Source organism: Rhinoderma darwinii, chromosome 4 (genome assembly GCF_050947455.1).
Source record: "Rhinoderma darwinii isolate aRhiDar2 chromosome 4, aRhiDar2.hap1, whole genome shotgun sequence".
NCBI lineage: Eukaryota > Metazoa > Chordata > Amphibia > Anura > Rhinodermatidae > Rhinoderma > Rhinoderma darwinii.
In genome coordinates, this window is record NC_134690.1 from 195010354 (window position 1) to 195032290 (window position 21937).

A 21937-nucleotide genomic window follows, 5' to 3' on the forward strand; every position below is an offset into this window, starting at 1 on the left:
TTTCCATAACTCCCACAAAACAGAATGGAGAGGGCCGCAGTCCCCCTAGTCCCTGCCTGAAATTGGCAGCATGCGGCTGCTGTATCAGGCAAAACGGGGTCAGATGACCCCCTTCCCAATATAGTTGCCGGGCCCAGAGTTGAGACTTGAATCTATCAGACATTTATGGCATTGGGAGTACTTCTCTAAAATAAAATTAGTAAAATAGAAAAAATCAGCACTATATTCAGATGGGCAAAGGTCAGAGCAGACATAGTTTAGTCAAAGCAGGAGACGGGCGGAGGTCAGGGCATAAAGAGTACAGTCAGTAACGGGAAACGGGCAGAGGTCATGGCTGGCAGCAGAGAAAAGACGTAGTCAAGGCCAAGACAAATGAACACCACCAAGTAAAAGATAGAGTTTATAACACAGAGTCTAAGAAGCATAATAACCTAATTGCTTAGGTACTGGGTAATGGAGGAATAGGCTTAAATAGTCTTGGAAGAATTCGGATAGGCTGAAAGGATAGATGATTTAGCGTGTGCTGGCCATTCAAGAAACAGGAGTCAGTGCACACATGCATTCAAAACAGAGTACTCAACAGGAGAGCAGCGGGCTATCACTGTCAGCGGTCTCAAACAAGCGTCCTGTGGGCTGCATGCGGCCCCTGGGGCTGTCATCTGCTGCCTGCGGGACACCGTAGCTCCCTCGGGAGAGGAGAGAGCAGGCAGAAGGAGGCCGTCGTCATGAGGGAGCGCAGTCCATTGGTGGTAAGTAAGCAATGGCCACACAGACCCCTGTAAGTAGTGCAACCCCCCCTGTAGATATCGCCGCACACAAACCCCCTGTAGATAGCGTTACATTCCCCTGGGCCATACCTCCCAACCGTCCCGGATTCAGCAGCTACTCAAGGAGCGGAATCCCCGTTGCAGACGCTCTGGCAGGGGATTCCGTTCCAGGAGGAGTCCTTGACGTCACTGTCCATATATTGACAGTGACATCAGGTGTTCCCTCTAGGAGCGAAATCCCCGGCCTATGCTCTGGCAGGGGATTCCACTCCTAGATGGAGTCCCAATGGCGCTATATACAGGGGGGTTGCACTATATACAGAGGGCAGTGTGGCAGTATCTACAGAGGGCAGTGTGGCAGTATCTACAGAGGGCAGTGTCGCATTATCTACAGGTGGCACTGTGGCATTATCTACAGTGGGCACTGTGGCATTATGTACAGTGGGCACTGTGGCATTATCTACAGAGGGCACTGTGGCAATATCTACAGAAGGCATTGTGGCACTATTTAAGAAGGGGATGCCCGATCTTCGTGTGTCTATCAAACGCTGCCAATGGAGAAGGCAGCCTGCATTTAGCGACGCTTAAACTGTGAATCTGGATTGTTAAAATAAGCAGGTGGAGTAAACTCGAAAAATTCTGGTAAATTTAAACCTAGCAGTATTGTTATAGTAATATAGTATTGTTATAGTAATGTAGTATTATTATAGTAATGTAGTATTGTTATAGTAGTTCAAATAACGAATTGATTGACAATAATTTTGTATTGTATAAAATTTGAAAGTAATGTGGTCCGTCAACTTTACATTTTTTCTATGTGCAACCCATTAAACCGGCCGAGTTTGAGACCCCTGCTGTACATGATAGAGGATTTGTTGAAATTAACTTTACACAAAATTTCTAGTGAAAACAAGGGATTTTGTCATTAACATTCTTTAACCGCTTAACTATTAGGCTTATTTTGGCCTTAATGACCAAGCATTCTTTTTAGTTTTTTCTTCGTCACATTCCAAGAGCCATCATTTTTTTATTTTTTCGGCCGATAAAGCTGTATAAGAGCATGTATTTTTGCAGGCCAAGTTAAACTTTTCAATGGCACCATTTCTGGGTACGTATAATTTATTGATTACTCTTTGGGGGGCAGGGGAATCGCAAAAAACGATTCCCGCATTTTTTCTTTTTTGCATTTACGTCATGCAGCACAAATAACTTTTTACCTTTATTCTATGGGTTAGTATGTATGTATGTATAGCTTTTTATTTTTTACTTCTTTTGCACGACAAAAACACTTTGAAACAAAAATTATTTGTTTTTGCGTCGCTGCATTCCAAGAGCCATAACTTTTGTATTTTGTCGATGTAGCCGTATGTGGGCTTTCTTTTTGCATAATGAGACTTCGTTTTCATTGGTACTATTACGAGGTACATGGGACTTATCAATTAATTATTAGAATCTTACGCCGTTGTTTTTTGCACGGAATTCATCTTGCGGTTTAAATAACATGTTAACGTTTATTGTTCATTACGATCATGGTGATGCCATGTAGGAGTACAATTTTTTTACACTTCTACAAAATAAAAACATTTATGTAAAAAATATTTTTTGATAAACATTAACAGTATTTAATAATTTTTTTAAATCCCACTAGGGGACTTCACTAAGCGATCTTCTTACCGCTTATATAATGCTTTGGTAAACTTAGTATACCAAAGCTTTACTGCTTTTCAGTGTAAAACAGACAGGCAATCCATTATGACGTGCCTCTGGCACTGTCTAGTAGGCTTAAAGTCATGGAAGGCCATGGAAACCCATCGGCAGCCAGTGATCGCGAGCTGCCTATGAGTAACAGTGTTGCAGTCATTTAATGCCGTGTTCACTATTGACTGAGGCATTTAAGAGGTTAAATTCCCAAAATACAAGTTATCTCCAATCCCTGCTACTGCAGTGGGAGCCCGGTTGTCAGTACATTTCTGTCAGAATGCAAAAAGGGGACTCTACCCGTAACGTACCTGTATGTGGTAATGCGGAAAGGGTTTAAGGTTTGTAATTTACAATTCTCCGCTTTATTGTTACTGTATCAATTACATTATTATTTTTTATTTTTTTCATTTACAGGGTCGATCAGATACTTGGAAAAGGTCAAATAACAACAGATAAAAAAAGTAGAGAAAAGACTGTTCATGAAATTGAGATGGCAGATGACCTCAGCATGTTAGGCCGAGTAGTTAAAGTGGAGAAACAGGTAAAGTATTAATAAATTTAAATTTTTTTATTGATTGCGTCTATTGATTCCGACAAAAAAACGGAAACCTTACGGGACAGAGACAAACGGAAACGAACTGCAACAGAAGCATTATCATTTTAACCAATTGTAATGCAAACGGAAGCTATGTTTTCCACTTGCCTTTCCGTTAATGGGTTCTTCCGACGGAAAGGTCTGACGGAACTCATCAATGGAAACTAAAGGCTGAAGTGAACACACCAGTAGCGTAGCTAACGTTGGGGCAGGGGGGCGATGGCCCCGGGCCCACTGAGATTGTGGGGCCCACCGCGTCTGTCCCCGCCATGACCCGCAACTTAAACCAGCCGCCGCCACCCCCTCCTGCACTAATTGTACCTGCGTCTATAGGATTAAATGCATAAGCGCTGACTGGCTGAGCACGTTCCGTGCCCGACCATTCAGCGCCTAACAATTACGCTGATTGGCAGTGCAGAATGACTTGCCCCACCAATCAGCGCCTTTCAATGACGCTAGCGCTTCCGTTGTTGAAAGGCGCTGATTGAGTCATTCTGCCCTGCCAATTAGCGCCTGTCGACGATGCTAGCGGTGTGATGACGTCATCGCACTGCTTCCGTTGCTGAAAGGCGCAGATTGACGAGTCAAGTCAATCAGCGCACCAAGCGAGCGAGCCAATCAGCGCACTTCAACAACGCAAGCGTTGTTCAGCCCCAGCAGACCTGGTCAGAAGAGAGCAGGCCTGCATTGACACAGGATGGCACTGGGACAGGATCAAGGTCAGTGTGTAAAGTTGTTGTTTTTTTCACTTAAAGTGGCATTATCTACAGGGGGAGATATATGTAGGGCACGATCTACAGGGGGGCTTTATGTGGGGCACTATATACAGGGGGTGATATTGTGGGGCACTATCTACAGGGGGGCTATATGTGGGGCACTATCTACAGGGGGGCTATGTGTGGAGCGCTATCTACAGGGGGGCTATATGTAGAGCACTAACTACAGGGGGCTATATGTGGGGCACTATCTAAAGGGGGATTTATGGGGGGGCACTATCTACAGGGAGCACTGTGTGTGTGTGTGTGTGTGTGTGTGTGTGTGTGTGTGTGTGTGTCACAGTGTTTGGTGCTATTATAATCAGGGACACAGTGTATGGTGCTATTATAATCCGGGACACAGTCTATTGTGCTATTATATTTAGAGGCGTAGTGTATGGTGCTATTATATTTAGGTGCGTAGCATGTGACACCATGAGAATTTTTTTCTTCGTTTATAGGCGCAGAAATGTTTGAAAAGTGAGAAGCTGAAGACATATGAGTGGCAAACTGCAGAAATGGGCCTTTGCCAGGAGAAGTCATAATAGAGCTCTGGACCGGATGGAGAGGAAAAGAGAAAAAGAACAATCTGAAAAGACATCACCCGTGAGTCACTCATTGTAAATGTTTAGTCTGCCTCTAATCAGTACTGTAGTCACTGTATGATCTGCAGTGAGATGATGGGTGGTATGATTTTTTTTGTGAAACAGCAGCTCCCAGCATGTCCTTACAATTGTTTGGGTCATGCTGGGAGCAGTAGTTTTACGCCACACAAACCTATATGGCATATATGGATAGCCTGGCTGGTATATAGAGGGATGATGGGGTTTATATACAGGAATGATGGTTGTTATATACAGGGATTATGGTTGTTATATACAGGGATGATGAGTAGTCCAGTCATTATCCCTGCATTAATCCCCATCATCCCTGTGTATACCAGCCATCATCCCCTTATATAACCCCCATCATCCCTGTATATAACTCCCATCTCCCTGTATATACCAGCCATCATCCCTGTTTATAACCCCCATCTTACCTGTATATACTAGACAAGCTGGTATATACAGAGATGACAGGGGTTATATACAGGGATGTTGGGGGTTATATACAGGGATGATGGCTGGTATATTCAGGGATGATGGGGGTTATATAAAGGGGTGATGGTTGGTATATAATTTAGAATGCACCTCTTCATTTGTAAACATGCGTTAGGGGGGCACTGGGTTGGGGCCCGCTCAGATATGTCCCCCCCCCCCCTGTGCTAAACCCCTAGCTATGCCTCTGGAACACTATCAATAAATGGAAATGTTTCTATCTACATTCAGAGGCTAAAAATCCACCAAGAACAGCTCCTGGTCACACATCTGCAGTTTTGTTACAATGTTTTAATCTAGGCAATCCTCTGTGAGCTACACACAGCTGCAGCACATATATCTATCCTGCCCTGAACTTCAGGCTAATAGCTCTTACCTACACAGCTAAATTCTAACAAGCATATCAGCAGTGTCAGTAGAAACTGGTCATGGTAGATTTTAAGCCTGCGTAAACAAAATGATTCCATTCACTGACATTTAGCAGAGACTTGAATTGGTGATAAACTGAAACACAAAGTATATTAGAAAGTTGTAACACTTTTTATTATTCAATTATGAGATGGTGTGTAGTTTTGACAAGTCCCACCCATTTAAAATGTCTCTGACTATCAAATGACTGTTGGGAGTCGCACTGCCAGGATCCCCTGAGATCAGCTGTTATATTTGGTGAAATCATGAGTTAATCCTAATATTCCCCAGAGAAGCAGAGCCTGGTTCTCCAGAAAGACAGCTGCTATTTGCAGCAGCTCTCCACCCTGGCTAACATAGGGTGTCATGAGCAGAGGACCCCTCTATTATATCCTTGTGCGCTGAAAGGTCATATGAATAGAGGTTGCTCTTACAAGGCATGTGAAAAGGGTTTGGCCAAAGCAGACAATTTAAGGTATGCTCACATAAGACTTAACAACTCTTCATGAGTGACTAATTTACAGTACACTTTAAATCCGTTTCTTAAATACGGAACATATTTTGCTATATTTTTAGTGAACAAAAAGATACTTTGGTAAATAGTAAACTAAGGCCTCATGCACACGAACGTATTATTTCCTTCCCGTAAATACTGGCATAAATACAGGTCCTTGGTCACACGTATTCGACCCGTATTGCACCAGTATTTACGGACCCATGCCCAAAAATACGGGTCCGGTGTCCCCAGTATTCCACCCGTATTTACGGGCACGTTTTCGCTGCAAAATTGCACTGCACTAATCGGCAGCCCCTTCTCTCTATCAGTGCAGGATAGAGAGAAGGGGCAGCCCTTTCTGAGGTAAAAGTAAAAGAAATTCATACTTACCCGGCCGTTGCCTTGGTGACGCGTCCCTCTTAGGGGTTGCAAAATCTGGTGACAGAGCCTCTTTAAAGGTGAGGAAGAGCCCGCTATTCCCTACCAACATATATTGCAGTTTTTTTTATTCAAGTGTGCTACTGATGTATGCAACATAAAATATTAAAGATAGATATGCTTTAACCCCACCCCTTTTTTACTCTGAACACTCCAGCACCTAGATTTGATTTTCTCACAGAATACTGTATAAGGTATATACATCACGTGGCAGTGCCCATATAAATGTTCCAGTCAGAGGACTGCCTATAAATATGTGCTAGTGTGCATACAGTATGAATGAGCTTATGGCAAACTCATCTCTCCCATGGTCCTGTTCTACTCTACTTCTCTAACAAGAACTTACATTTGAGCGACCATTTAGCAGCAACTCCAATTCAGGGTTTACAACCAAGTCTAGGTTAACATTTGCTTAACCCCTTGGTGCTGCAGAAATTTTTTGTTTTTTCATTTTTGTTTTTCCCTCCCATCCTTCCAAAAGCCATAATTTGTTTTATTTCATTTTTAGCTAAAACAGCCGAATACGTGTTGTCATTTTTAATTGCGACATTTAATGTACCAGATTATCAAATCCCTATCTCCTATTGAATGTGATGGGCGCTGCAATGTCGATAACAGTAACGTTTTTTTTAAACGATAATTTTTGCCCAAGTTATGAGCAATTTTATATTTATGCAAATTAGCTTTTCAATGGACAACTGGGCGTGTTTTCTCGTATTTCCAACTGGGCGTTTATTGTGTTTTTACCAACTGGGCATGTTTACTTGTTTTACCAACTGGGCCTTGTGAATAGAAGTGTATGACGCTGACGAATCAGCATCATACACTTCGCATCGTTCCCACCCAGCTTCTTTCACAGCAGACACAGCGTGACGTCACCCACAGGTCCTTCAACCTTGTCGTCGGACAAAGAAGATACATCGGCTCCAGGCGTCCAAAAGGTTAATATGCTCGTCTCTAGGGAGTTTGCTATGCTTACCTGCACATACCCTGCACTGTACTCTCTGACGCCTGGTGCTGATGTGTCTTCTCTCTTCCGACGCCAAGGTTGAAGGACCTGTGGGTGACGTCATCAATCCCAGCCAGCTTCTTTCACTGCAGACACAGCGTGACGTCACCCACAGGTCCTTTAACCTTGGCGTCGGAAGAGAGAAGACACATCCGCTCCAGGCGTCAGAGTACAGTTGAATTTGCAGCAGCATCACCATGTGCAGGTAAGCATAGCAAACTCCCTAGAGACGAGCATATTAACCTTTTGGATGCATGGAGCCGATGTATCTTCTTTGTCCGACGACAAGGTTGAAGGACCTGTGGGTGACGTCACACTGTGTCTGCTGTGAAAGAAGCTGGGTGGGAACGATGATAAGTGTATGATGCTGATTCGTCAGCGTCATACACTTCTATTCACAACGCCCAGTTGGTAAAACAAGTAAACACGCCCAGTTGGTAAAAACACCATACACGCCCAGTTGGAAATACAAGAAAACACGCCCAGTTGTCCATTGAAAAGCTAATTTGCATAAATATAAAATTGCTCATAACTTGGGCAAAAATTATCGTTTAAAAAAAAAAACAAAAAAAATTACTGATATCTACATTGCAGTGCCCATCACATGCAATAGGAGATAGGGATTTGATAATCTGGTAATTTGATAATCTGGTGACAGAGCCTCTTTAATATTTTGTGGGGGATAATGATAAAAAACAGCAATTACTCCATTGTTTTAGGGTTATGTTTTTTTCGGCAGTAAAAATTACATGCTAACCTTATTCTGCAGGGCAAAATGAATATGACAATACCAAATTTATGTAGTTTTTTATGTTTTATTACTTTTACAAAATAAAAAAAATGTGTCAATAAAAAAAATTGTTGTGTCGCAATACTCTGAAAACCATAGCTTTTTCCTTTTTCCGTCAATAGAGCTGTGTGAAGGCTTGTCTTTTGTTGGGGAAACTGTAGTGAGCTGGGCCTAATAGCAGGACCAAGATGCAGACCCCTGCATCTACTATCTGCTATCTACAAGGGGGATATGGCGCTATCTACAGAGGGGGGTGTGGCGCTATCTACAGGAGGGATGTGTGGTGCCATCTACAGGGGATGTGTGGTGTTATCTAAAGGGGGGATGTGTGGCGCTATCTACAAGGAGACTGTCACGGTCACAGGTCTCAGTCTATACAAAAGTCTATAGCAATTCATAACACTCTGGTACCTGAACTAGTCAAGACAGTGGCTGTGGCTTCAGCACGGATGGAGGTCGGTGCAGCAGGTTGCGCCAGACGTGGTGGACAGTACAAGATGTGGCAGAAGACGCTGGACGTGGCAGAAGACACTGGACATGGCAGAAGACACTGGACGTGGCAGAAGACACTGGACGTGGCAAATGACAGCAGGTGCAGTAGGACACTACTCCAACACTAGTAGGCACAGGAACAAGAAAACAGCACGGGATGCCTGCTTGAAATCATTTCACATGTGGATATTACATTTATGTTTACAGTGTTTTTATTATAATGGCATCAATAATTTACGGCACATTTCGTGTAGCTTTCATTTCATCGCCCTAAATATTTTGCGGTTATGTGGAGATGCATCAGCATTTCTCATCTGTTCCGTAGCAGTCTATTTTTAGACATTGACAATAGCACGGATCGGCACACAGATCGGCCTATTCATATATTTCTCTATTCATTCATTGGTCTCTAGCACAATAATATAAGTAATTTTAACATTAGCAACTTCGCACTTCTAATAAGATGTGAACAGAAACCACTACTCATTCATCTTGACTCCTGTGGATGGTCTATTAATTTAAGAGTCATTAAAGCCCCAATGCGCATGCGTGGGCGTTCTTATCTGGACGTTCGGACTACTGACTAGTTCATTTGCAGTTATAGCTGCCATTCAAGTGGTGGGCTGACGGTTCCCACCCATCTTCATTACCATTGGTCCAATCTACTTACACACCCCCCTAATACGTCATTGAGAATTCCCATAATACTGTGAGTTTCTCGGCGCGCCGCCAGTAGCCCCATGAACCCCTGAGGACGCTACATAGGTAGCGAAACATGTCGGGGGGGCTCTCTGTTCTATTTTAACACATGCTGGAATTAGGGCAATACCATTTAATAATTTAAAAATCTAACTGCCTAGCAATCCGTTGTTGGTCTCGGTGACCGCTGAACTTGTCTGTGTGCAAATACAGACGACAGACATATGTGTTCACTGATATAGCTACTGTTCATTCAGACGGTACACTGCTACCACCACAAACGATACAGACGGCAGGCACACGTGCATACTAGCATAGCCACGCAGGGCTATTATCCCTATCCATGCATTGAAAATTTTAACCCTATGTGTTGTTTTTGTCTGTATGTCTGTTTGCTGCAATAGCATAATAAAGATTAATAAAGATTAGTAACTAAATTTAACGGTAGTTGGGAAATAGTGTTCTCTCTGCCTTTGGCATTTGTTTTGGATTCAGGAACAGGTAACAGGGCACGGGTAACAACTGGAAAGGGAAACACTAAGGGACCATTTGCAAGACAGACTTGGGATATACTAACAAAGCTCAGGCAAGGATCAGAGGGGCTGGGGCCTACTTATAGTCCAGGAAATCAAGTCAGTTGATGATGATGATTGTTTACATGTGCGCGCGCTGACCCTTTATGAGCGGGCATGACCCTACGGGACGCAGCGGACCGGAGCGGAATTGAGCGCTGGCGTCTTCTAGGAAGGAGATGGGGACCAGCACTCACAGATCCATGGCTGCGGGCGTCGGGAGGTCAGTAAACCCTCAGGACCAAACCCTCTCCAGTCCACCAAATATAAAGTCCTTCCTCCTACCCATTTTGCAGTCCAGGATCTCCCTCACCTCGAACACATCAGAAGAACGGCTGGGAGCAACTGTGGAACTAGAAGTCTTGCTGTAGTGGTTCAGGACCACTGGTTTCAGGAGGGACACATGAAAGGAGTTAGGGATTCTGAGGGTAGGAGGCAGCCGCAGCTTATAGGAGACAGGGTTTATCTGTTGCAGAATCTCAAAAGGACCAAGGAACCTGGGAGCAAACTTGTATGAAGGCACCTTCAAACGAATGTTCCGAGAGGACAGCCAGACTTTGGTACCCGGAAGATACCGATGCGGCTCTTTTCTTTTTGTATCCGCTTTTGTGTGGTTGTTGTACGAGAACTCGGCCCATGGAAGAAGCTGTACCCAGTTATCGTGCTGTAAAGAGATGAAGTGGCAGAGATAATTCTCCATGATCTGGTTGATCCTCTCGACTTGCCTATTGGACTGGGGGTGATAAGCTGAGGAAGTCCAATCTCACATCCAGGAGTTTACTGAGTTCTCTCCATAACTTTGAGGTAAATTGAACCCCCCGGTCGGACACAATGTGAAGGAGTAAGCCATGCAAGCGAAAGATATGCTGAATGAAGAGACTTGCCAGTCGGGGAGCAGAAGGTAGGCCGGTCAGCAGGATAAAATGTGCCATCTTCGAGAACCGGTCCACCACCACCCAGACAGTGTTGCATCCTGCTGAGGGAGGAAGGACTGTGACAAAGTCCATTGAAATGTGCTGCCAGGGGGCATTGAGTACAGGCAGAGGTTGAAGCAGGCCAGCAGGCTTGGAGTGAGTAACTTTGTTAGAAGCACACACCGTGCAAGAAGAGACAAAGTCTAGAACATCTTTAGGTAGCGCGGGCCACCAGAAGTGACAAGCAATCAGGTCTCGGGTTTTTCGAACACCAGCGTGCCCGGACAGTTTAGAACTGTGTCCCCAGTGCAGAATTCTTCTCCTGTCTGCCAACCGAACAAAAGTCCTCCCCGGAGGGATGTCTCTAACCTGCAAAGGATTAGCAGTGACAATGCAAGACGGGTCTATGATAGTTTGAAGGGACTCCACCGTGTGATCCGTCTCAAACGACCTGGGCAGGGCATCGGCCCTCACATTCTTGTCAGCAGGACGGTAGTGGAGCACAAATTGGAAACGGGTGAAGAACAGTGACCACCTGGCTTGACGGGGATTCAGTCGTTGAGCGGACTAAAGATAGGTAAGGTTCTTGTGGTCGGTGTAGACCAAGATGGGGTGAGCTGCGCCCTCTAGAAGATGTCTCCACTCCTCCAGAGCCAATTTTATGGCCAGTAGCTCCCGATCCCCAATAGAGTAATTGCGCTCTGCAGAAGAAAAAAGTTTTGAGTAATAGCTGCCTTTCCTTTGGAGCTCCTCTGGAACAGAAGTGCACCTGCACCAGCAGAGGAAGCATCCACCTCCAATGAGAACTGCCGAGATACGTCAGGATGATGGAGGATCGAGGCTGAAGTTAAGGCTTTCTTGAGGCTAATAAATGCAGGCTCTGCCTCTGGAGTCCACACCTTGGCGTTCACACCCTTCTTGGTAAGGATAGAAATGGGAGCCGTCAGAGATGAGAAGTTTGGAATAAACTGCCGGTAGAAATTGGCGAATCCCAGGAACTGCTGTATGGCCCTCAGGCCTTGAGGACGTGGCCATTCCAGGACAGACTTTAGTTTCTCAGGATCCATCTTAAGACCTTGATCCGAGATGATGTAGCCCAGAAAGGGCAAAGACCTCTTTTCATAGACGCACTTCTCCAACATGCATATAAGCGATTCTCCCTTAGTCGCAGAAGAACCTAAGGGACATGCCTCCGATGTGTCATCAGATCTGGGGAGAAAATCAAAATATCATCGAGATAAACTACAACACACATATAGAGGAGATCTCGGAAGATATAATTGGCAAATTCCTGAAAGACTGCGTGAGCGTTACACAGTTCGAAGGGCATCACTAGGTATTTGTAGTGCCCGTCACGGGTGTTAAATGCCATCTTCCATTCGTCACCCCGGCGAATCAGGATTAGGTTATAAGCCCCCCTGCAGGTCTAGCTTAGAAAATATGTTGGCTCCTCGTATGCGATCAAACAGCTCGGATATAAGTGGCAACAGGTATTTGTTCTTGACCGTGATCTGGTTGAGACCACGGTAGTCAATGGAGGGTCGAAGAGATCCGTCTGTCTTCTTAACGAAGAAGAAGCCGGCCCCAGCCGGGGAGGAAGATTTTCGTATAAAACCCCTCTCCAAATTCTCCTTGATATAGGCTGACATTGATAAAGTCTCTGGCAAGGAGAGAGGATATAACCGTCCACTGGGAAGAGAAGCATTTGGAACCAGTTCAATGGGACAGTCAGAATTCCGATGTGGAGGCAACGTCTCAGCCTCTCGCTTGCAGAAGACATCCGCAAAATTGGCATACTGAGATGGTAGATCGGAGAGTGACTGAGGCAGAGGGGGCATAACTGCGCTCACAGATCCATGGATGCTACAGTGTTTGTGGCACTATCTAAGGGGTGTGTGGCGCTACCTTCAAGGGGTGTGTGGCATTATCTACACTATCACGCTTCATCCCCCTCCCTTTCCTACCGACTATGACGTAGAGTATATTTGCGTTAAATGTTGGTAAGGGGTTAAGGAAATTTCTACATTTGCGTTCGTTTTTTTCTGTCAATCAAAAAAATGCAAACGTTATGGACCCAATATAAGTGAATTGGATCCATCAGGATCTGTTAGCCTACATTCACACGACAGTGAAAAAAAATAGCCATGAAAAACTGATCAACGGTACGTTTTTCATGGCCATTAAAAAAACAAAACCTGTTGGATTTAATTTGTCCAAACCCCCTGAAAACACCACATGTAGATAGTGCCGCAATGCCCATGTAGATAGTGTCACAGTTCCCACTGTAGATAAGTGCCCATATATTGCTACAGTGCCCACCTATTGCCACAGTGCCCACAGTGCCCACATATTGCGACAGTGTCCACATATTGCCAGTGTGCCCACATAGTGCCACAATACCCACTGTAGATTGTGCCACAATGCCAACATAGTTCCACAGTGCCCATGTAGATAGTGCCACACACACAGTGCCATTGTAGATAGCACCAGTGTCCCCTCTAGATAGTGCCACAGTGCACTATAGATAGTGTAGATAGTGACACACACCCCTTGAAGATAGTGCCACACACCCCCTGTAGATATCGCCACACACACACATATATATTTAGCGACGCCAGAGGCTCTTCCAAGAGTGGAATAACCGGCCATAGCATTGGCAACGCTCTGACCAGGGATTCCGCTCCAGGAGGATGCCCTGACGTCACTGTCCACATATGAATAGTGACACCAGGGGCTCCTTCAGGAACGGAGTCACTGGCCAGAATTTCGGCAACGTGACGTGGATAGTGACGTGAGGGGCTCCCTCTAGGAGCGGAATCCTTGGCCAGAGAATTGCTGCCAATCTGGCTGGGGATTCTGGCATCTCAAAGCCCCTAACGTCACTGTCCATATATATATATAGACAGTGATGTCTAGAAATTTCCTAGGACAGGAGTCCTCGGCCAGAGAGCTTGCGATTCTCTGGCCGGGGACTCGATAGGTGAAAGGCCAGACGTCAAGGGCATCTCCGGGCTCCTCACTTAAAGTAGCGCTGTGCCCTGGGAGTCCTCTGGGCCAGGATCAGTTTCTAACGGCCGTCACAAAACGGACATTAAAAATGGATCCATTAACTTCTATGGGGGCAGTCTGGCCGTGAAAACAGCCAAAAATAGGACATGTCCTATTTTTTGACGGCCAGTATTCATGGGTCGTTAAAAAACGGCTGTGTGAATACAGCCATAGAACCAAATTGTTCTATGTGACGGTCATTAAAAAAAAACGGCCATCACATGGACTTTTTTCCCTGTCATGTGAATGTATCCTTAGGATTCATTACAAAAAACGATTATAATAGATCTGTCATAGCCAGTGCGAAGAAAGCCTAATTTTTCATGTACCAATCTTTCCAAAGTCATGCAGAAAAATTCACAGATATATTGCAGGACTCTGTCAGAAGTGTTTCACTGAATGATAAAGACTTGTTTGACATGGTGTTGGACAGCAAAAAGCTTAATGAAAGTGGACTGTGAGCTGTATGTGTGTCAAGATCTGTAGCAGATTCAGAGTCCAGAGGCTAAAATGATATGACAGGAAGGTGATAATAGCAAGAGTGGTCAGTACTCCCCAAATAGTTACTATGCTATCAAAATCAGTATTTGTTGAGAAAGCACGTGGCATTCCATGTATAAACAGACAACGTAATCCTTTATAAGCACAACTATCTTCCCGCAACTCCGCATCAAAAAGTTACTGTAAGGAGAAATTGCACAAAAATTCTAATTTGCGACTAAAACACTTAGTTAAACAAACCCCTCATGCAAAGATAATGTACTGTCAAAGTCTGTAGCAGAGTCGTAGTCTGGTGGCTGAAACGATCAGGCAGGAGGGTGCTAATAGCAAGAGTAGTCAAGTAACAGTCCGCAGATAAGCGGCAACAGATAATAGCGTAATGCAGAGACGTGGTCAGAAAACAATCCAAGTTCAGGACACAAATAAGTGTCAATAAGTTGTAGCGCTAGTGAGGCAGAGACCTGGTCAGAAAGGAGAGGCAAAAATCCAGAGAAGCAAGACACTACATTCAGCATTGGAACTGTCCAGCAGCACCCATAGCTTAATGAGAACACTCACTGCCTGGGACACAGGAGTTTCTGGCTTTAAATCCTGACAATATGGCTCACAAGCCACCTTGTGGCCACCATTGGTATAAGCATTTTATATAGATATATTTAGCCTAATATCTTCTTTTTTTTTTTTTTTGCAGGTACAATCGATTGAATCAAAATTGGACAGCCTACTTGATATCTACCAACAGGTCTTAAAGAAAGGATCTGCCTCAGCACTGACTTTGGCATCATTTCAGATGCCCCTATTTGAATGTGAACAAACCTCGGATTATCAAAGTCCAATAGACTGCAAAGATTTATCAAATTCTGCACAGAACAGTGGATTTATAACTAGATCAGCTAGTGCCAACACCCCCCGGGGGTTACAATTTGTACTCACACCAAATGAATTTAATGTACCTGCTTATTATGGATTAACTCCTACAATGGATAGCCAAGCAACACAGGTGTCAGCAAATGTAAGTGATGGACCTGTAACTGTTGTAACAACCAGTACATCAAACCAAATAAGCCAGGCATCAAAGCCAACAGCACCAACAACATTACAGATACCAGCTGTATCTCCATTGAAACATATCAACAAACCAGAACCAATTCATATAATTCCTATGACCACAAAAGAGGATGCTTGTGATGTCACTGCCTGCCTTGTTGCCTCAAAAGAAAGCATACAGCCCGCACAACCTAGTTTAACTAAAAATTTTGTAAGGCGGAAAAGCCTTGATACAAATAGTGGGGTATTGCCTTCAGTTCCCTTTACACATATGGATTTTGGCAAATCAATTTCTGTGCAAAATCTGATTCAATCTACAGAAGAACTAAATGAACAGCTATCATGCAGTGACTCAAGTATTTCAAGAGGCAGCCAGGATACCTACTCACAGTGGAGGGAGTCAAAACTTTTTATTGCAGATGAAGAGCTAGAGACAGAGACTGAAATGTGTGACGCTGCCTCTGAGCCTACAGTGGAAACCACGTTGTTATCGGACTCTTTGAGGACTGGAATAGCAAGATCATCTCAAAGCATTAGCAAAACAAGGGATGGTACAGAAACCCATAGCCCTCTACATATCAAACCCAAATAACACATTTATAGGGTTTACAGTTCCTTTAGTCACTCATATCATTGCATGAACTGTTTTGAGAGCCCTTACAATTAGCAGTGCAAGAATTGGAAAGAACCTGAAAAGAGGTTTTATGAGCCAATCTCTTCTGGTTGCATGAAAACGCATGTTTAATTGAAAGCTACAAATTTGATAAAGATATGTATATATCTTTAATCCTATAAACTATAGAATAATGTATACAGTGGTTGGTTTAAATTCCCACTCACCTATAAACTCAATGACGCTATATGTGACCATGTGATTTAAATAATATCTTGGAAGCTCTATATTTTAATGGTACTGTTCACAAATTGTACAGTCGAAAGCACTTTGAATCTAGGTAGAAAAATCTGTCCAAACTAGAACTTTAAGGTCGTGTTTACAAGAAAAGGATGTTACAGCTGCTAGCAATTTTACCAAGGAAAACAGTAACATTGGACTTTAACCGCTGCTAGTTGTGACAAGGTGACACATACACATTCATTCATTTCAGTAATTTAATGCACAGATAAAAAGAATGTTGATTTCTGTATATTTTTGGTGAAATAGTGTTGTGACAAAGATCCAGTTGGCACATCACATTCAGGTTGTTTTTGTCATAGGAATATTCTTTTGCTACGAAGATTTATAATGCGTGAAACAAGTCACAGCAGTCTTAACCATACTAAATGCTGTAAAAACTTTCATGACGGACTTGACCTGTTTACTATGAAAAAAAGTTCTGCCTCCACATTTCTTTTTAAAGTATTCTTGGATGTTAAATGATAGGCTTGTTATGTGAACGTACTTACATACTGTATATTATATATATATATGGTGTCCATGTCTATGAAACCTGCTTGAAGGGACATCATTTTCAGAAAAAAAAGGAACTACAGACAATTTTAGTTCTTTTATTAATTGGCTTGGTTCTGACAAAGCCATTCTTGGTAAATATTGAAATACACGCTCATAATTTGGGGTAGAGGATAGAAACCCCTCTCCCCTTTCTGAGATGATGTCCTTGGAAATGAATTATTGTGTCCCACTGTTTATTCCACATGAACAAAGATTGGTTGATCAATTCTGAAATCTGAAGGATGTCTGAAGCACAAAAAGCTAATTACCGTTTGCCATTTCATATTCCATTTTGGGTTTCTATTTAATTAGTAAAACTTCATTTTACTCTTACTAAAGCTTGTTTACTAATAATAATTTTGTGACATTATCTAGGGTATCTCAACATCTCAGCTCGTATTAGAAATAACTTATTTTGAATGTCTGCATCCGTTTAGCCAAATAACTATTCTATACATTGAAAAGTATTGTACAATGTATACAACTATATAAGTTTTCTTTGAATTTTATTTTATCAATGTTTCACGTGCCTTTATTTCATTGTACATTGCCATATCTCATAGGTCTGCATTTTAATTGATAGATGATTGCATAATATAAAAAAGTTTTTATTTAAAAAAAAAAACATAAAAAAATGTTTCTGTTAATTTTTCTCCATCGTTAGACAAAACAGGTACCCTTAGATGATTTTATTGGTAAATTATCACAAATAACTTGGTATACTGTATTTGCCTTAAATGAAATGCTTAAGAGCTTGAAATTTACTAGTTTTAAATTAATTTATTGAATACATTTTGTGCACATAACTGCGCAATTCTATGGATCATATATAAGAAAATATATGGAATATTTTTTTCCTGAAAGATGTAATAAAACACAAATATGTTTTCGTTTAGTTGTTTTTTTTAAATCCTGGTATGTTTGTGTTACAGTTTAATAAATTAAATGAAAAAGGGTTTAATGTAAAGTCATACTACAATATTTTAATATTGACACTGTTTGCAAATTGGTCAGGCATTTGCCCCTAAGTGTCAAAGGAACTGATGGTCACTATGAGGGTATGTTCACACAACCACACAATCGGAAGCAGAACGCCTACAAACATCTGACCATTGATTTCAATGGGAAATACGGCATTCTGTTCCGACGGGGCATTATTTTTATGCCTCATTTTCAAAAAACGCTGCGTGAAAAGACACCCTGTAAAAAGACGTGCATGTCACTTCTTGAGCCGTTTTTGGAGCCGTTTTTCATTGACGCTATAGAAAAACAGAACCAAAAACGGCGGTGAAAAACGCTGGTTGGATTAAAAAACGGCTGAAAATCAGGAGCTGTTTTCCCTTGAAAACAGCTCCGTATTTTCAGACGTATTTTGATAACCGTGTGAACATACCCTTAGGGCTGAAAATGAGGCATAAAAAAAACACCCCGTCGGAACAGAACGCCATATTTCCCATTGAAATCAATTGGCAGATGTTTGTAGGTGTTCTGCTTCCGATTTTTCAGCGGTTTTTCGGGACGTTTATGGCCCGGAAAACAGCTGAAAATAGCCCGTGTGAACTCACAGCCTGCATAAAGTCTTCAAAAATTCAAGGTGTCAATGTGATTCAGATGATTACATTTATTGTGCATACACACCAGGCAAAACTGACAGATGGATACAAAGAACACCAAAGAGACAATCTCTGTGTCCCTTCAGGCTCTGCACTAGGACTAACCATGTAAAATTCTGCCAGGAAAACTGGGACTGTTGATGGGTATGCACAGGATCGCGGCATCTTAGGTGTTTCCTAGTTTCCAGGTGACCGGCATCGCTGCGATGTAGTCGCACGGATGCCGATCGTTACTATTGGAACCGGAGGCCAACAATTGCTTCCTGGTCTCCCACGTACAGAAGCCTATTAGGCCCCGCCCCGAGGCGGAGCCTAATAGGCTTGCTGTCAGTGAATAACTGACAGCTCTAATGCATTGCACTACGTGGGTAGTGCAATGTATTAGAATAAAGATGACAGGTGCAGGTTTTCAAGTCCACTAGTGGGACAAAAAAAAGTTATAAAAAAGTTCAAAGTTAAAGAATTAAAAACTTTTAAAAACCTTTTTCCTATAATTAGTCTTTTATTATAGGAAAAAAAATGAAACCGTTAAAAAAGTACACATATTTTGTATCAGCGCGTCCGTAACGACCCAAACTATAAAACTATAATGTTATTTTTCCCACACGGTGAACACCGCAAAAAAAATAATAATAAACAATGCTCTAATCACTAATTTTTTGGTCACCATCCCTTCTAAAGTATAGAATAAAAATGATAAAAAAAGTCGCACGTACTGCAAAATAGTACCAGTAAAAACTACATCCCGTCCTGCAAAAAACAAGTCCTTACACAGCCTTGTCAACGCAAAAATAAAAAAGTTATAGCTCTCAGAATATGGTGACACAAAAAAAAATATTATTTTTTTTTTAAAAAAAAGGGATTTTTTTTTGTGCAAACGCTGCAAAACATAAAAAACCCTGTATACAAATGGTATCGCTGTAATCATATCGACCCGCAGAATATAGTAAAATATCATTTATCGCCCAGGGTGAACACCGTAAAAAAAACAAAAAAAACATTGTCAGAATTGATGTTTTTTGGTCCCCCTGCTTGCGAAAAAAATTGAATAAAAAGTGACAAATCGTGCTCCTGCCTTTCTGAGCCCTGCCGTGTGTCCAAACAGCAGTTTACGACCACATGTGGGGTATTGCCGTAATCGGGAGAAATTGCTTTTCAAATATTTCGGTTCTTTTTCTCCAGTATCCCTTGTGAAAATGAAGACATTCTTCAATTTAGTGGAACAAAATGTAGATTTTCATTTTCACAGCCTAATTTCAATAAATTCTGCAAAAGACCTGTGGGGTCTAAATGCTCACTATACCCATAGATAGATTCCTTGAAGGGTGTAGTTTTCCAAATGGGGTCACTTTTGTGGGGTTTCCATTGTTTTGGCCTCTCAAGGTCTTTGCAAATAAAACATGGCACCTGAAAAACAATCAAGCAAAATTTGAGCTCCAAAAGCCAAATGGTGCTCCTTCCCTTCTGAGCCCTGCTGTGGGTCCAAACTGCAGTTTATTACCACATATGGGGTATTGCCGTACTCAGAAGAGTTTGCTTTACAAATGTTGGGGTTCTTTTTCTCCTTTATATTTTGTGAAAATGGAAAATCTGAGCTAAAACGACATTTTATTAGAAAAAAATTTAGATTTTCAATTTCACTGCATAATTCCCATAAATTCAGCAAAAACCGTGTATGGTCAAAATGCTAACTATACCCCTAGAAAAACTCCTTGAGGGGTGTAGTTTCCAAAATGGGGTCACTTTTGGGGAGTTTCCACTGTTATGGTCCCTCCAGGGCTTTGCAAACACGACATGGCACCGAAAACCATTCCAGCAAAATCTGCGCTCCAAAATCCAAATGGCCCTCGCTCCCTTATGAGCCCTGCCGTGTGTCCAAACAGCAGTTTATTACCACATATGTGGTATTGCTGTAATCAGGAGACATTGCTTTAGAAATGTTGGGGTGCTTTTTAACCTTTATTCCTTCATTTTCACAGACCAGTTCCAATAAATTTAGCAAAAAACCTGTGGGCTAAAAATGCTAACTATACCTCTTAAAAAATTCCTTGAGGGGTGTAGTTTCCAAAATCGGGTCAGTTTTGGGGGGTTTCCACTGTTTTGGCACCACAAGACCTCTTCAAACCTGACATGGTGCCTAAAATATATTCTAATAAAATAAGGCCCCAAAATCCACTAGGTGCTCCTTTTGCTTCTGAGGCCGGTGTTTCAGTCCATTACCGCACTAGGGCCACATGTGGTATATTTATAAAAACTGCAGAATCTGGGCAATAAATATTGAGTTGCGTTTCCTGGGTAAAACCATCTGTGGTACAGAAAAAACTGTATTACAAATGAATTTCGTAAAAAAAAAATTGAAATTTGTAAATTTCACCTCTACTTTGCTTTACTTCCTCTGAAATGCCTAAAGGGTTAAATAATTTCGGAATGCTGTTTTGAATACTTTGAGGTGTGCAGTTTTTAAAATAGGGTGATTTATGGGGACTTTCTAATATACAACGCCCTCAAAGCCACTTCAGAACTGAACTGGTCCCTGAAAAATAGCCTTTTGAAATTTTCTTGAAAATGCGATTAATTGCTGCTAAAGTTCTAAGCCTTGTAACGTCCTAGAAAAATAAAATAATGTTCAAAAAATGATGCAAACATAAAGTACACATATGGGAAATGTTAACTAGTAAATATTTTGTGTGGTATTACGATCTGTTTTACAAACAGATACATTACAATTTAGAAAATGCCGATTTTTGCAAATTTTCTCTCAATTTTGGTGTTCTTTACAAATAAATATTGAATTTAACGACCACATTTTTTCAGTATCATAAAGTACAACATGTCACGAGAAAACAATCCCAGAATCGCTTGGATATGCAAAAGCATTCTGGAGTTATTACCACATAAAGTGACACATGTCAGATTTGCAAAAATCGGCTGTGTCCTGAAGGCCAAAACAGGCTTAGACACTAAGGGGTTAAAAGTTTAATCAAATACAAAAAATAAGTATATATGGTATCGCTGCATTCGTAACAACCCACACAATGAAGCTGACACGTTATTTAAGCCGCATGGTGAACACCACAGAAAAAAAACAAAAATCAAGGGCGTAATTTTTTTTTTTATAACCCTCATAATCATAAACGTTAATCAATAAGTCCCATGTACTGCAAAAAAATTGTAGTAATAAAAATGACATGTCAACCAACAAAAAACAAGTCCACTTACGGCTACATCAACAGAAAAATAAAAAAGTTATGTCTCTTGGAATGCGGTGACACAAAAAATAAATAGTTTTCTTTTAAACGGTTTTTTTTAAAAAAAAACAGTAAAACCTTAAAAAACGCACACACACACACATATATATATATATATATATATATATATATATATATATATATATAAATTATAAAATATATATTTATTTGGTATCGCCATAATCAAACCGACCCATTGAATAAAGTTAGAATGTTGTTTGTGCCCCACCGTGAATGGCATGCATTTAAAACGCAAAAAAAACATGGCGGAGTTTATGTATTGTTTTTTTTCCATTT

At 41.8% G+C, this 21937-nt stretch overlaps 1 protein-coding gene across 2 annotated transcripts in view; it reads left to right on the forward strand.

Annotated features, from left to right (window-relative positions):
* The window catches only part of KCNQ5 (potassium voltage-gated channel subfamily Q member 5), a 660896-nt gene extending 643520 nt beyond the window's left edge, over nucleotides 1–17376 (forward strand). The window contains exons 13-15 of one of the 2 annotated variants that reach the window (XR_012883164.1): nucleotides 2883–3009; nucleotides 4280–4424; nucleotides 14974–15058. Coding sequence is in view for 1 of the 2 variants with exons in the window: in XM_075862030.1 (XP_075718145.1) it covers nucleotides 2883–3009; nucleotides 14974–15921 (1075 nt within the window). In the remaining variant the exon portion in view is untranslated. Of the gene's footprint in view, nucleotides 1–2882; nucleotides 3010–4279; nucleotides 4425–14973 lie in introns of both variants that reach the window. The other variant, XM_075862030.1, reaches the window with a different exon arrangement.
* Nucleotides 17377–21937: the final 4561 nt, after the last annotated feature.